Source organism: Rhizoctonia solani, chromosome 13 (assembly GCF_016906535.1).
Source record: "Rhizoctonia solani chromosome 13, complete sequence".
Taxonomy (NCBI): Eukaryota; Fungi; Basidiomycota; class Agaricomycetes; order Cantharellales; family Ceratobasidiaceae; genus Rhizoctonia; species Rhizoctonia solani.
This window is the reverse complement of record NC_057382.1, coordinates 897,677-913,230: the sequence shown is the minus strand read 5'-3', so window position 1 is coordinate 913,230 and position 15,554 is coordinate 897,677. Positions and strand designations below refer to the sequence as shown.

Below are 15,554 nucleotides of genomic sequence, written 5' to 3'. Positions count from 1 at the left end.
TGTTGGCTTGATCCCCTTAGTTTTGCTACATGTATCTGGCAATCGTACGTCTACGCTAAGACCTCGCCGATCTTAATCAAAAGCAATCCTCCCTTGGAAACATAGCAGCACCTCATGCTATACACATATGCAATCATCACAATCATTTACAGGCCTCTAAGCGGCGTTGTTTGGTCTTTTTGATTCCTGTTCAAATAGCTTTACGCGCATATATATCAGACACGTGACCATCTGTCGGGTGTGATAAAACTTACTTTCTCAACGAGTTTTTCTAATTCCATCGTTCGCTCATGGAGAGCCGATACCTGACTTGACTCCTGAGACTTCAGCACGGCGACCTCATCGTGCAGTCGCTCAATTTCTTGATCCCTTTGCGAAAGCTGTGCTTCCAACAATTGGATCCTCCTAGCTTGTTGAGCGATTTGAATGTCTCGGATGGCGATAGGATCGAGCGCTGGAAGAGGCTTCTTGGTGACGCTCTCATCTCTCGAAGTGGAATCATCGCCTTCTGGTTGTCCAGAAGGTATTATCCCCTCTGTTTCCTTCGACTCATCACCCGTCTCGCATCTGTTTACTCAACTCAAAACTCAGCGATACGATCCAACTTAGCTTTATAGACTACGCACCCCAATCGCTCAAAGTCCCATACTTTCTGAGGCTCAACATCGTTTGCCGGCCAAATGTAAACCTGGTTTAACAGCACATCAATCGCGTCTCTCCCCCATAGGAGTACACATGAGAATACCTCTCCGCGATCGTGCAGGTCAAGCACGCGATCGACAGCTTCGAGTTGAATCCTATAAACGTCGAGGGTACGTAACTGGCGAAATAGTAACAGTAGTAACATATGACGTACAAATAACCACTAGACGTTCGTGGAATAATCTTCCACGTCGTAGGTGAACCGTGATACACTTGCGAGTTGCATTGTGTATTGTGGACTGACAAATATTTCCCGTGTCCACAGTTCTTGAATCTGTAACCGTTACCGGCACGTTGAATAAACCACTAGTCCCAGGCTCTATCAATGCTCTTAATTTGATAGGCTACACGACACACCTTTTGGTTTGGTTCATCCTGAACCTGCCAGCTCGTGATAGTATTGGTGCTTTCGTCCGGAACACGTAATGCTTTCTTACGGGCAATATTGATGATACGGTAGGTGCCGGGTTCGAGGCTAAGCATGTTGTCGCCCTGGAGTGGTCGTTCCGCTCCCAGCCACGAGACGCTACAGCTAATATGGAGTTGAATTGCAAATGCAAAAGTGGTACTTATCAGTAACAGGCGTGATGGTGGTTGCTTGCCAGCCCTTACTGAGTCGGTGGCAAAATTGATTCTCGATCTTCGTAGGCGATCGTCATTCATGTTGCACTTATTTAAATGCTAATGCCGACTTCACTTAAAAATAGGTCCCTACGCGCAAGGTATCCTTGGTTGATCAGCGTGTATGCAGAACCCCCGACTATCTCATTTAGTAGATAACTTCAAGTAACTTTATTTTCGATTTCAGGTGTTACATTGACTTAAAACTCAGCGACTAGGAGGAGGGATGCCATGAAAAGTCTCTAATTTGATTCCTCAGATGTCATGTTGTTAGGTCTCTCGCTAATATCTCCTACACGCCTCCACTATCATGATCAATTAGTCTAATGCTCTATACATCTGATCGACACTGAGAAGCTCACTTGACTCAATGCAGACTCTATGCGTGACACTTGCTCTCGCAGCGTGCTCACTTCACTTTCGATATGATCGTTGGAACTGGGTTGAGTAATCGGAGCGCTTGCATTTCCTTCAGCTAAACGAATAAGGAGTTTGTTTACTGCTATATTCAACTCCTCCAGATGTTGGTTCCTGGTCTCGGCCTCGCGCTTCAGCTCTTGAATCTCCTGTATTTGATTCTCGATTCGCTCCTCTTGCTCCGCGATTTGATTCTCCCGTTCGTCGAGCTGGTCAGTCAAACGCGCTATTAGCGCGTCCTTTGATGCTGCACTAAATACTTCGGGCGTATTTCCAGAAAACCCACTTCCAAAAGTTACCCGGTGTAAGGGATTAATTAATATCTATGGTAATGTTATTATAGTACGGATACCAACCTCAGTTTCTCCAAAATCCATATTTTCTGAGGCTCCGTTATACTTCGTTGCCAAACATGTATCTGTTATAGAAAAGATGCGAGAATCTCAAGTTTAATTGACAAGAAAGCAGTATTAATGCAAAGACTTACCTCAGCGCCATCCTCGGAGCCGTGCAAATCAAGTACTAGATCGTGACCAGCGACTTTGAAACTGCAGCAGCAGCCAAACCGCAATTCATGAACAATGATATATACTCTCTTAATGTACTTACACATATTTGTTCTCGCCGACAGACAATATCTCCCAATTAACTGGGTAACGTCCTAGATTGATTCTCGCACCCCGATCTGTATAATCTGGAACTAGGTAACGACCATAGAGACTATCTTCAATATGATATTTGTCCCCAGCGCGCCGAATAAACCACTTTTTATGACTGAGAACCAAACGATGGGTTGCCACTGAATGCCACCGGTCAGCTTACCTGCTGATTTGGTTGGTGGGGAGCCTGCCACCCAACGACTGTACTGGGGTGGTACGCCGGGATTGTAATTGCTTTATTGTACTTGATGTTGACGATGCGAAAGGTGCCCTCGATATTTTCCATGATATAGATTTTGCAGTGGTGTACTGGTGTAAGTTGGTAGCCACTGGTCATGAGGTCTCCGACAGTCCCCTTCTATTTGCAAAACACGTCAATGAGAACGCCACTCCACTCTCCAACCCAAGACATACATGCGACTGGAGCCAAAAAGGATTCAACGGACACAATTAATCTAACTGAGAAGATACATCATATCGATGCAAACCCAGCCTTTCAAGTTCGTGAATTAACAGATTATTTGGAATATCGAGGATAAGGTTCAAGTTGAAATCCACAAATATGATACAGGTTGCGTTGGCTCTTATAGTCCCGTAGTCCCCTAGGGCACTTGGGTTAATTGGAGAAGCCCAAGACTCCCATCTAAATCGCCTTTGGTATACTTTTTGTTGTAAAATATATCTTGTCGAGAACACTTGGCAAGAGCCACCGGCGTCTTCTGTTTTGCTGAAGGAATGCTTTTCGATGTTGAGCCTATCATATTTTCATATGACTACAGGAAGTAATAGATTTGCGGGGATGAAATTTCCCCTAAATGTTAATAATATGTACATACCGGTCATGTTGGTGCATAACCTGTATTTTAGGTTATGTTATTGGGTCGTTGCTGAGGGTAGTTTCCTAACCCGTTTTCATGAGTTCGATCCCGAGGGACTTAACACTCGCAGAGATGGTCTCTCCATTTGGGAGGTTAAATTCGCAACATCTCGGATATCTGGGACGAGCGCTCGCGGAAGTTGTATCTCAACTACATCTGCCTCGGTCATTTCTTCAGAGCGAGAGAGCGCTTCTCGAGTTTGGATATTTACGGGTGGATCTTCACAATATTCCTCGTTAAACCAATAACAAGAATGGTGTCAGCCTGTTACTTTTGAGATTTGCGATTCCGTAGGTTCCTTGATTCATAGTAGTCGGTAGACGATAGCAGGATTTGGGGGGAGATCATCAGATTTAATTTGCCACATGGTCATTTGGCCACCAAGGGCTCGAGTTGCAGCCAACAGAGCACAAACAACTGGTACATTATGTAATAACTGGGCAATGGACAAATAACTTACAAAAGCAATCGGATACAGTTTTGAGAAACCATACTTTATCACGTATGGATAAATAAAGTAGAAGTCCCAAAAATCGGTCAGTAAGCTGTACTATCTCTCAGTCGCCATCTTCTTAATGGACCCCACCCCCAAGTCCCTCCCACTCCACCCCCTTCCTCGTCCCCGCTCAGCTGTCTCCCCTCCCTACGCATTTCCCTCTCATTCCGTCTTGAACGCCGCGCGGCCTCTTGTTGGTCAAGGTCACGTTGAGTCCAGCCCAGAGGTGGATAAGCCGTCCTTCCCGGTCTGGTCTCTGCGTCCGATTCGCCACCGGAGCGAACGCCCTCAGTATCATCGTCTCGCCCATCAGCCGTGTCGTTTCCGGTAGCATCATCTCTATCCACAAGCCTCCGCTCACCCTCGCGCCTCTCAACCTCTCGCCCTGCGCGCCGCCTCTCCGCTTCCATAACACCAAAGCTCCCCAGACCCCAACCAGGAGTTGTGTTCCGAAGTTCTACTTGTTCAATAGCTTGGACAGTCGTGGCACGGCGATGAGCATGGCGTATGCTCGCCCATGCCCTCCCCAAGGCACCCGATGGTGCTGTAGATGTGTGGGAAGAAGTAGTGTGGGAATGTGTCTCGGGATTAGAAAGTGTATTTTCTGGATGAGATGATCCATCTGGATGAGAAGATGCGTTGTCCTGTCCAGATGATGTGCCTGCCCTTCCTGGCACACTTCCTTCATTGTCGTCTGGTGCTCGAGATCCCCGACGCCGAAAAGTGCGTAGGATACCACGCTGTGGGTCGGCACCTGATGCAGCAGCTTGGGCTTCTTTCTTCCTCTTCTTGGCACGCTTTCGTCGTCTACGGCGCTCCCGCTCAAGCATGTCTTCAACTTCGTTGACACCCTCTCCACTCCCAACCCACCACCACCAACCCAAGAAACTTTGCCAGAGGACAATCGCCCATGTGAGGCTTAGGAGCCAGTGAATCCGCCTATTGAGGAAGATCTGAAGGAAATTGGAAACGGTCGACAGAACAGCGAGGATGATGGCTCCAATTCCGAAAGCGGCTGTTCCGCCATCCGTGCGCCAAGCAGGCGTCCGATGGATGACAAATCCCCAAGCCAAGAGGGCTGCAGTGAAAAGCAACGAGAGCGCAGAATTGCAAACGTTACGGACGGCATCTCCAAGATCGCGGACTTCCGCCGCTGAGTTCATCGATGTAAACACCATGCCACTGGAAGCAATTGCTAGAGGTCCGAGGAGTAAGAAGATCAAGCGAGCTTCGATACCGGAGGGGTAGAGCAGTGTTAAGAATTGAATGTGTGTGATCTAGGCAATGTAAATATTTCTCTTAAAATGAATGAGAAATTAATACATACGTGTACAAGGCCAGACGTCGTACTTTCCATTACCAACCACCAGGCTTCCTGTGTATCTGTCCATTGGTCGCTTGGAATATCCACCGCTACGTAGTCTAGCATATACGGCCAGCCTTTACTCCTTTCATGGGCATGCTTCAGCACAACTATAAGTGTTGCACTCAGCCAGATTAGGAGAGTGACCACTCCACACAATTGCAGGATGTAGTTGAGACGAGCGAGAGGCCAATGGTACTGAGCTGTGAATAGCAAGTGAATGAATAGAACCAGAACCAGTGTAAAGACTATTCCGGTAATAAGAATCTGGATGGGCAACGAGTAGGCGAAAGATGGCTGATATTGAAGATATGGGTCATTGGGGTACGTAGGTAGCGAGCTATTACTACTGCTATTATAGAACATCAGTTGACGCCCAGTCAATACACAAACATCGAACGTACCCACTATCTGCATATGTACCTATTGCGAGGGATACTAGCACAGCTAATGTTTCCATCGCATTGGTGAACAAGGTTGTGTCGTGGTAGTATCTGCCAAGTGAGCTTGGGGCGCTTGACAGTATCGATCACGTAATCAGAATTGTCTAAAACGAATAATGCGCGCCTCGGCCTTGGAAGCCAGTGCGGGGTCGAACAAAAATTGAACCACTACCAAGCCGTGGTCTCAAGAGGTGAGCAAATTGACCCATTTTAGTAGATTTCTCATGTCTATTGCCTCGCTATTTAAGGGAGAAGGGTATCTGGAGAAAAGGTATTTCTGAGATTCTGATATTTGGGCTGAAACGGAGCGGGGGCTCCCACACATCAACTCCCACAACTTCTAGTCTTTCCACTCTCCTATTATCCGCCTCCGATATAGTAGTGACCCCGTCCAGCATTCTATATATTAGTATCCCAATTTGCCTTCCTATCGGATAAATATAGACCCAACAGGTGTATACAACGCAGCAAACGCCATTTCAATCAAGCGCCGACATGCGTTAGACTCACCATTGACTTCGATTGGAGCATGATATGCAAATGGGTACGTGTATACATCAGGTTTTCAAGCAATCCGTGCTGGAAACAACCATCATCTTCTCAATCCCTTGTCGAATCATGCTAGTACGCCTTCCGACTCTTGGTTCCTTGTATAAAGCTGCCACATTTTTGTAGAGCCTCTGGCCGGCTTCACTATCTGGTCCCCTGCTATCGGGTTAGACGATATGGATGATCTAACAGGCAAACTAGAGCCAAGTAGGATGTGGATGTGGATTACCCTTATCCAGTACTCTCATTCCTGGCCATTTGCCCAACGTATACAATTAGAGCTCTCCTCTAGTCGCCATCTCTAGTAGGACGCTTCACGGCCCTTCTGCACCATGTGCTCGCCACAGTAGTATTTACTGGCCTTGTTTTCCTCTTATTATGTGTGGGAACACGACGTATAGTTCTGGTACTTTCCATAACACTATGCAATCACCACAGTGGGCCAAGTGACTCAAATGGAAACTGGACTGCCGCTGTGCTTTGGGCTCATCCAAGGAAGAAAGGGAACATACATGAGGCTATTGTGTTTACTGGTGTTTGCTTATGATGGTGATAGAACCCGCGCCCATTCCATTTGTCTTTGGACGAGCATGGTTATTTATGAGCAACTCTACAGGTTCTAGATGCCTGTGCTATTCTGTCTTGTGGGACAGTCTCTCATAGAAATTAGCTCAGACAAACACATTCATTCGATTTCATGGATAAAAGATACTTTGGGCCGGCGGGCATTACGATATTGGCCCCGATGCTACTCATCCCGATTTGGACCAGACGACCTTGCCACTTACCCAAGTACTTAGAATCTCTCCTTCAGCCGTCATCACTACGAGATCTGCATCAGCACCAGCTCGCAGGGTGCTACAGGGCGTATTATATAAGGCCAGTGCATACAACCCAGCTGAGTAATACACATACCCTTTTCGAGCTTCAATTCCAAGACACTTGGCTGGGTTATAAGTTGCACATTTGATAGCATCGCCTAGTGTGCAAGAAGTGAATGCCATAAAATTACGGATGCACTTTGGCAAAGTAACAACGCTGTGCGCGGTGATCAATCAAAACCATGCGAACGGACGAGTTGGGACGCACCTTCCAGCGAGTGTGTCAGTGCCTCAATAAAGAGCTTATCCCTGATTTGACCAGCCTTTTCCGTCCCTCCATTCATGTACACCATCCGGAAGATGAGGATCGAGCATGGACATTGCTATCATATTGTTAGCATGCTACTAATTGAGATCCCATCCGAGAAGCTCACCATCGGTGAAGACGCAACCTTCTGGATGCAGTATACGCAAGCTAAAAACAAGCGTTTTATTAACTTGCTGTAGATGCCGATTGTACGTTCGCGCAGCGCGTGCTGACCTTGACACTGTTCGGGTGTGAATGAATTCCATCAACAATCATTCCATAAAACGGTCTTTCCAATGGTTCAATGCTATGAGGAACTGGGGTACAATAGTTGGTTATCAAGCTCGATAATGGGCCATATGACTTACTGGCCATGAGAATCGATGGCGTTGGGCCAACCGCTGGCGAGCGACCAAGGGGGTTTGGGGTGGGGTAATTAATTCTTGAAGTGCTTCGGACACCTCATGCTTTTGTTCGCTCTTGGTCGGTGATGTCAGATTCACTGTACTAATTTTCTTTAGCAGCGACTTTCCACCCAGAGTTGATACGGATTCGGGAGGAGCTTTCCCTGGAGCGTAAGCTGCGTGACTTGGCTGAATAGATGAAATGTTGAGGCCACAGTTGAGGTGCCGATGCTAATGAACTTACTCGAGGGACTCCAACTGCGTCTCCTTTTCCGGCTTGACTGGATCCTAGTAGCCCAATAATGGATGGATCACGATGGTGTAGTTGTGGCATCGCATTGAAGAGGTGAGTGATGAGACGAGCACCGTGTGCGACAGCCGCAGTCGCGATTGGAGTGGGTGCAATGCTAATACATAGGTCAGCTCGGTGATCTTGATGAGAGAAATAGGAGTAAATCAAAGCGCATGAAATGTAAGGGAAAGCAAGCATAGCTTGGAAATGCTCATCGCAAGAGCAGATATGAAAAAAGAGGTAAGGGAGATTGGGAAAGGTTGAGTGGTGGTATCTTGTCGTCGCCGCGCTATGCATGGATGATGCATGGCAAATGATCCATAGGGGAAGATACCGGCGAGATCCATCCACCGGCGGTCGAAAGAAAATTTCATTTACCTGTGACCGATCGATACAACTACGCCTCGTTCCGCAAGCGGTGCGACGCTACCAAGTACTCCTTCTAACTCTGGCGCCGCCGTAATAATGCGAACTCCCCCGGTATGTTTCTGTAACGGCCAATATGAGGCGATAATATTGGAAATCACAATTCATCCAGGAGCCAGGACTCACATCAAGCGCCGTGGAACCGTACACAGCTTCGAAGGAAGAAATTCCGTCTGGTGCAGAGAGCAAAAAAGCTGATGTGTGAGCGCCCCTTTTGGCAGGCTGCAAGAAAGGCCCTGAGATTATTTTCATGGTAAGCTGTAATCATGGCGGAATGATCCATATGTCCGAGCATGGGCGCTCCAACCCATCAGAGCTCATGAAGACACATGTCTAAACGTATGTGTATGATAAACACGCACCTTCAGCATGCCAACCCAACAAATGCGCACCGTGAGGCGTGTCTTGTGGGGCTAACAGAGACAGTAGCTTGGGGTAGATTTCCCTTTGCTGCGTAACAATGGTCGGGACCAATCTGGACGTTGAAGCTGGCGTGTAAACGCCAAAGTTCGCCACATCGGTGATTGACCACTCACCCGGTCACTCCAGTTTCCGTAATACGATCCGCCACCCGAACTAACGAATCAAGATAATCTTTATCCGCACGACTTTCCTCTTCGGGAGTGTCGGGAATTCCTTCGTTATTATTGTATATACTGAAGTCAAACCCAAATGCACCATTGATTTGGATATCGAGGAGACCAGGAGCCAGAATAGCTCCGTGCAAGTCAACGACGCGAGACGGACGAGTCCGTGCAGCAAAGAAAGTGTGCTGGATATAGAATCCGGTGAGAAACAAAGACTCAATAGAGGTAGAACAACAAGACCTGTGCGTCCAAAATCAGACCCAGTTCGGAATCTATCCAAAGATCCCGAGGGACAAGGGTACCGTCTTCAAGTGCCAGAAGACAATTGGTGAAGCATACTAGTTTGGTATTTGTCGTCATTTTGGTGAAGTATATCCGATTAGTGTACCCGATCGTCTCCCGATAAAGCCAAGAATAGGCCTAAGTAATAAGCGCCTTAGTTTAAAGGCAGCTATAGGCGTCAGCAAATTCTCCCCCGAGGTGGTAACAGTTAGGTCTATACCATGCCAAAAGCCTTTTTGACACTGTGAGATTATCCCATGCCAGCGAATCATACTTGTCCCACAAGTACAGTTTTTGCCGAGCTATGCGAGGACTCGGTAGATCTCAGTCGCCAACCGACCAATCTGATGGAAATCCCGAAGATCTCTAAGAGGTCACGTGGCTAGAGCCAGCGACACAGCCACATAGACTTCAAAGTCTCATTACAAATACGACACAAAGGGCGGGAGCTGTTTGGTTTCACAAATCCGTAAGTCCATTGTTTCCTAGGCTTGGAATTGGAAATTACGACTTGTCTACTTTCTAAACACATAAGCTCAAGCCTCTTGCTTGGCACCCCCTTTCTTAAAAGTGATAAACTTCTCACACCTTTCATCCGCAAACATAATAAGCCCAAACTAGGAAAGATATAAAGACTGTTATCTCCTTCATGAGGTGCTTTCACTCTTTAGGACACTACCTGCTGGCCGGGTTACGAACACCTGAGTTGAAACATCTAACGTTATCATTCCAAGAGATATGCACTCGCTGCCTACTGTCCCCACAGTTGCCGGAATTCCAACCGACCTTTCCACAATAGAGTGAGCATTTATCCTTGACTGGCCGTTACCTTTATCTGACACTATCGCCAGTTATGTGGATGCTTATCGGTACGATACTGCGTTCATGCATGCAAGTCGCAATAGCAACTGGCCCTAGTATTCTCGTCTGACCATAGGTTTGTTGCAGAACTCCCTAATTAGGGCTTTTAATCAAATCGGCGGGAAAGCTTTGAAGGTTCTTCCCACAGAGATGGTAAACTTTGTCAACTACGTGGATGCATTCTGTGAAACGCTGCGTCGGCATTGCGAAGGTGCGCCCATCTCCCACGACAACACTTGAACTCAATCTTGAGTGATCCTGATTTCATCGACTTACAACAGGCGAGAATACGATCATATTCCCTCGTCTTTCCTCTTTTACTGCCCTGGATGGCGAAGACAACAAGGCTCTGCTTGGTTGCTTAGAAAGAATGGAGCAATGGGTCCATGAGGCAGCACAGGTATGCGACTTCAAGTAATTTGGGATTCTACAGCTCACCTTGTTTGAGTACTGTTTCAGCACCCGGAGAAAGCTGATTCCGTCGAACTAGTGGCCGCGATGGAAGTTATGGCCCCAGTGTTTAGTAGCAACATGCATGAACAGGTCCGTATCTGGGAGTATACACCACGATTCCAAGACTAGATTCTACTTTAGGTAAACCACATGAACCCCCAGCGCTTAAATCAGCTCTAACGGGACCGGAACTAAGAGCACTTGTTGATGGTATGCCGCCACGTTTACACTCACTCAATCTAAGGTTGCCTAATTTTTTTTTCAAAGAGGACATTGCCTGGATCGCGCAAAACTCTCGAATGGAATATTTTCTCCCGTTCCTTGTACTTCACCACGATCGCAGTGCGAACGAGGCGTGGCCGGGCCTTCCCGACGAGGCAAAGAATGCTCTTCCGGAGCTTATGGCCGCCAACCCGGAGTAAGCTACTTCTTTACTTGAAGAGAGGACCGCTCTTACGCGGTATACACAGGTGTTGGCATTATGCTCCATTTGATCTTGCTGGTCAACTTCAAAATTAATACCCTTTCAAGCTTCTGTACCCAGAATAGCGGCTGCATATCTTCGTTTTACTTTGTAGCATATACCATTCTTAATCATAATCTATACTAGACAAATAACCGTTTAATCAAGTGTGGAGTCATCATAAGACACGTTTGGGGAGACCACGGCGATTTTGCTGTGAACTCCAAGAAAGGAGCTATAGTGATTGGCGTAACAGCTTACCACATAAGGCAACGCTTGATTTCAAAATACTGGATAGGGGCGAGTCGCGTCTCGATGTACACATCTCGCCACTCTCTTTCCTGGAGATACGTGCACGCGAATCGGATAATCACGACGCAAAGATAAACTCGCAATCTGCCTACCAAGAGATGGTACCGGATCATCCAGCTATGTGATCCAAAATGGCCCACCGCAAGGACATGCTCTTCATTAAAGTTAGCGCTTTGATGTACTGTGTCTTCTTAGATGGATGTTCAATAGAGTTTTGGCTCGATGCAGATGCTGAACACCGGCTGATGCATAGCACGAGTTTCTCAAGCACACCCGAGTACAAAGTGTAAATCTATGACCAGCATGCATGCAAAGTCCACGACTCGGTGAATTCACTTGGAAGATTATGCTGCATTCTTGGGCGCTCGTAAATTTGAGATTCTAGTGTCAATAAGTCCTGGGGCGCATATATAAGGTGATTCCATAGCTTGCTTCCCATCTTCATGCACTATTCAATTAGACTCTTGCTTAATTAACTTGCTCTTGCTCTCGCTCCCACTCGAATAACGATAGGTACATAACATATTTTAAGCCCTCGACGTGACTGATAAACACTATCTCAAGCTAAAATGCGTGGAAAAGTTCAAAAAGTTCATCAGCTTGACACATTGCCTGTAGAAGTGGTCCACCTTTCCAGTAAGAAAAGACACAGACACCACGTTACTTTACTCATCTTTAATCTTTAAAGTGGCAATGATTCCCCTTTGTTAGCGGGATTGCATGTACCAGCTGCAGGAAATAATCCCAACGCTCCACCTGACGCAGCCCCGACCGAAGTAACTATGGCGGCTAACCAACAGGCGAACAACGTCAACAATCAAGCAGAAGCGAACGCAGAAAATGAGGCGACTGCGGATCAGCTTGTCCCCGAGGAGGGTGACTAGCTCGATGTAATTCATTTCAGGTAAGCACTAACAGAAATGTGACTTTTACAATCGCTGAGAGTTGCTCTTAGTTCTGGAAGACTAAAAACATAAAAAATTTTAAAATAGCAAAAACCTTTAATATGTTGGCGTAGGACCGGATGTCGGGTCTGCAGGGTGGACGAATGAATGCTTGTGTAATTTTTTGTTACCATGTGTTTTCCTCCTCACTGCACACCAATCAATTTACTCTATATTATAAATGGCGAGCCATTTAAGACTTATCAAGAACAACTTATCACGTGATACAGTTTAGACTATAGGAGGCGCCTCCGTGTTCCATGAACGATTAAGAGATAGTTTAGCTGTGCCGATCCAGTCCTACTACCAGAATCTCAAATCCCACACGACTAAGCATTAACGGTACAAGAAAGAAATATCAATGAACGATTAAATTTTGATAGACCCACCTTCCAGCGTGATATATTGCCGAGCGCACAATCCAGACTCAAACGAAATTCCAGCGTTATACCAACGGGCTACAGGAATGATCCACCTGACGCGTCCCTCAGCGCGACCACGTGACGTGGGGTTGAGAAGCCGGGTGGCAACTGAGGACGTGTGGTTAGTTGTCTATTGTTGCCGGTGTTTGCGTGTTTCTGAGAAGTCCATGAATTCTATTTCGATACGAGCTGTAGTTGAACACTCGGGCCAAACTGATGATATTAGCACCCATAAAGTTTGAATGTATGCCCAGAGTACAAAGTACTTATCCCGAGTAGGATGTCCCTGTATATAATACTTAGACTCATATGTGTCTATCGTATATATCTTTGGAGTGCTGAGACAAGATAAAAGCGTTATGGGATTAGATGTGATGTTGATTGTGACACTGCACATCGCAACCATCTACGCCGTCACCCAGTAAATCAGTCCCTGATAACTAGATCTTGCTTATATCCTGATATGTTAGATAGTGCCTCGGATAAACTGACAACATTCATAAAAAAGCGGGCTCGCCACGCTAGAATATTGTTTGTTGACGACTGTGTGCGAAGATACACGTGTAGTATTTGCAATTAAACAGGGGTGTTTTCTTTAATTGTACAACGACCGGAATTATCTATTCATTATTAACTTTGTTTCTTGTCAACATGGACCGTTCTAGGAAAAAGCGTACTAGTGGAGAGGTTGTGCTTCGGAGGTCTAAAGCACTCGACCTAGGCTTCAACCTGAGCGTAGTGATTCCACAACCACCCACCAACACCGATCCCAGTTCTTCTAGCCAGAGCACCGCAGACGCCCTCATGATTGAAGGAGCCCCCCTATCGCCTCCAGCATACTTTATATATCTTCCTCCAGAACTAATTAACAGGATCCTTGCGTCAACTGGACTCTCCAACAGAGATCTTGTCAACCTCGCCCTCGTCAATAAACAAATCAACGAGTTTGTAACGCCTTGCTCTACGAGCATGTTGCGGTGAACGCGTCGATTCTGCCAAGAGATGCATCAGGAGCCTTTCTCGTGAACGCAGACGCCCAACCAGCCATTCCTGCGCACTGTTTAAGGTTGGCCCGCGACCCCGATCTAGGCCAACATGTACGCAAACTTCACGTGTCCGAGATCCACAAGCTCCATCGTCCTCTTGTAACATGTCTCCCAGTTATGATCGATAATATGCCACACCTTAGTGCTTTCGAATGGGACGTTATATCAGGGATGGACATTGAATCTTCGAATATGATCTTGGATGCCGTGCGTGATGCCACTGAATTGCGATCACTAAGAATCGGGGCGAAAGTAGGAGTCAACTTTACCGACAATCACATTCAAGTAAGTCCACTACCCCTTCTCGCGAGAACTAACCTGAGTGCTGTACACATTAGCTTTCTGGATTTCAAAATCTTCACGACTTTTCTTTCCGTGTACTAAACTCCATACATGACGATAGTGGGTCCCGTTTTGATGAATCGAGCATGATTCTATACTTACTACTCAATCAGCTGCACGAGTTATTATGCAGATTATTTTGTCTATTGTTGCTGCTTCCCCTGACCTGTCCTCGCTGGATGTGCGAGTTCCTGCCTATGGATCGATTGGAGATGCTTTGGTTGGTTCTCCCTATCGCTGGCCGTACCTCACCCGCGTAAGCATCGCCGGGTTCACATACCGGAGCCCGTTCTTGCTGGCTTCCTTTCGCGACATGCCGGTATTCGCGCCCTGCGTCTCGATATCCGTGGTACACAATCCGTTGGACTCGCCGTTCTAGGTATCCCGCGTCATGCGCTCTCAGCTTTACGTATATTCAAAGGCACCCTTTCTAATATCCTCGAAATCATTGACGAACACTCGATGAGACGCTCGCTCAAGGACGTTCGTTTGATTAATGGCAGTTGGCTCGGGTTCGGACACCATGGAATCTCGAAGCCTGTAGGGCTCAGATTGATGAAGGGCTTGGCCGTCCATCGTGGGATGCACACATTGCATGTAGATGCTGTGCCGCTGGACATGGACGTAGAGCTCTTGAGGGCCGCCGCAACTGCATGTCCGGGCTTGGAATCGCTGCGCTTTAGATGGCCAAAGCGCCTAGAACACACCTATGTAAGTAAATCAGTTGTGCCTGGCTTTCACAGAACAAAAATTTACACGATCGGAATAGGAGGAGCTAGCGCAAGCTTTGAGTATTTTCCCTCGGCTCGTTAGTGTTGCCGTCCGTGTCCCCGACCTGAGTGATACCCTCCACCATTCCGATCCCATGCCTATGCCTGAAGTCGATCCTAACCCCCAAATTGCGCCCAGCAGTCGCAAACGATACGAGCTCCCCAAAGCTGTAGCACGACAGCCGGTGTATACACTAATGCCTGTGCATGTCGAAGAAACCGACGGAGTGCAAAACGTGGCCGGTTGGATGGTTGCTCATGCTTGTCGAAGGCTAGAAGTCTTTCATATTCTGCCACCGGTACACAACGGGCAAGTTGTTAAAACTGTGTCTGGGTACACCATCAGGATTACACGCTGGGCCGGATATGACCTGTGCGACGTGGAGGAAGCCTCCCCTGCGGATGCAGCGCTAGAACAGGGGTGGACCGACGAACTACTTGATGAAATTTGCAGGGGATAGTATTGTGCTTGTGTTATTCGAGACACACTTGGTTCTATTAACGTTGAGGTTGTGATAACATCATTATATATTTCAGATTTACGTTGTGACGATTCCTGTGGCACGCTTTTAATTGTGGATGGTACTCTTTCTTGTCATGTGTAATATACCATGCTTGGTTCAAGTCAAGACACGCATATTGTATTTTTTTGGTTCGTCTACTGAGGGAACAGTCAGGATTACCTAATGAACAA

General features: G+C 46.9%; 4 protein-coding genes across 4 annotated transcripts; 3 read left to right on the top strand and 1 right to left on the bottom strand.

Moving 5' to 3' along the window:
• Positions 1-156: 156 nt before the first annotated feature.
• RhiXN_07131 (carbohydrate esterase family 9 protein) lies at positions 157-9,325 on the bottom strand (the record flags this gene model as incomplete). The annotated part of the gene is made up of 27 exons (XM_043326947.1): positions 157-198; positions 255-567; positions 627-688; positions 746-797; positions 857-1,008; positions 1,060-1,194; positions 1,737-2,063; positions 2,228-2,288; positions 2,350-2,504; positions 2,563-2,757; positions 2,814-2,819; positions 2,871-3,001; positions 3,236-3,255; positions 3,864-5,050; positions 5,101-5,246; positions 5,294-5,339; positions 6,917-6,986; positions 7,044-7,107; positions 7,218-7,332; positions 7,384-7,404; positions 7,625-7,849; positions 7,905-8,067; positions 8,331-8,440; positions 8,505-8,614; positions 8,741-8,853; positions 8,915-9,150; positions 9,206-9,325. The coding sequence occupies 27 exons, from the start codon at positions 9,323-9,325 to the stop codon at positions 157-159; spliced, it is 4,377 nt and encodes a 1,458-aa protein (XP_043185419.1).
• A 660-nt stretch (positions 9,326-9,985) lies between these two features.
• On the top strand, positions 9,986-11,080 carry RhiXN_07130 (uncharacterized protein; the record flags this gene model as incomplete). Its single annotated transcript, XM_043326946.1, has 8 exons — positions 9,986-10,047; positions 10,099-10,116; positions 10,210-10,319; positions 10,390-10,508; positions 10,568-10,655; positions 10,703-10,771; positions 10,829-10,979; positions 11,032-11,080. 8 exons carry the CDS (start codon positions 9,986-9,988, stop codon positions 11,078-11,080), a joined length of 666 nt encoding a protein of 221 aa, XP_043185418.1.
• An 825-nt stretch (positions 11,081-11,905) lies between these two features.
• On the top strand, positions 11,906-12,220 carry RhiXN_07129 (uncharacterized protein; the record flags this gene model as incomplete). The annotated part of the gene is made up of 2 exons (XM_043326945.1): positions 11,906-11,972; positions 12,048-12,220. The coding sequence occupies 2 exons, from the start codon at positions 11,906-11,908 to the stop codon at positions 12,218-12,220; spliced, it is 240 nt and encodes a 79-aa protein (XP_043185417.1).
• Positions 12,221-13,353: 1,133 nt separating this feature from the next.
• On the top strand, positions 13,354-15,321 carry RhiXN_07128 (F-box-like domain-containing protein; the record flags this gene model as incomplete). The annotated part of the gene is made up of 6 exons (XM_043326944.1): positions 13,354-13,646; positions 13,703-14,033; positions 14,087-14,150; positions 14,204-14,310; positions 14,352-14,801; positions 14,860-15,321. The coding sequence occupies 6 exons, from the start codon at positions 13,354-13,356 to the stop codon at positions 15,319-15,321; spliced, it is 1,707 nt and encodes a 568-aa protein (XP_043185416.1).
• Positions 15,322-15,554: the final 233 nt, after the last annotated feature.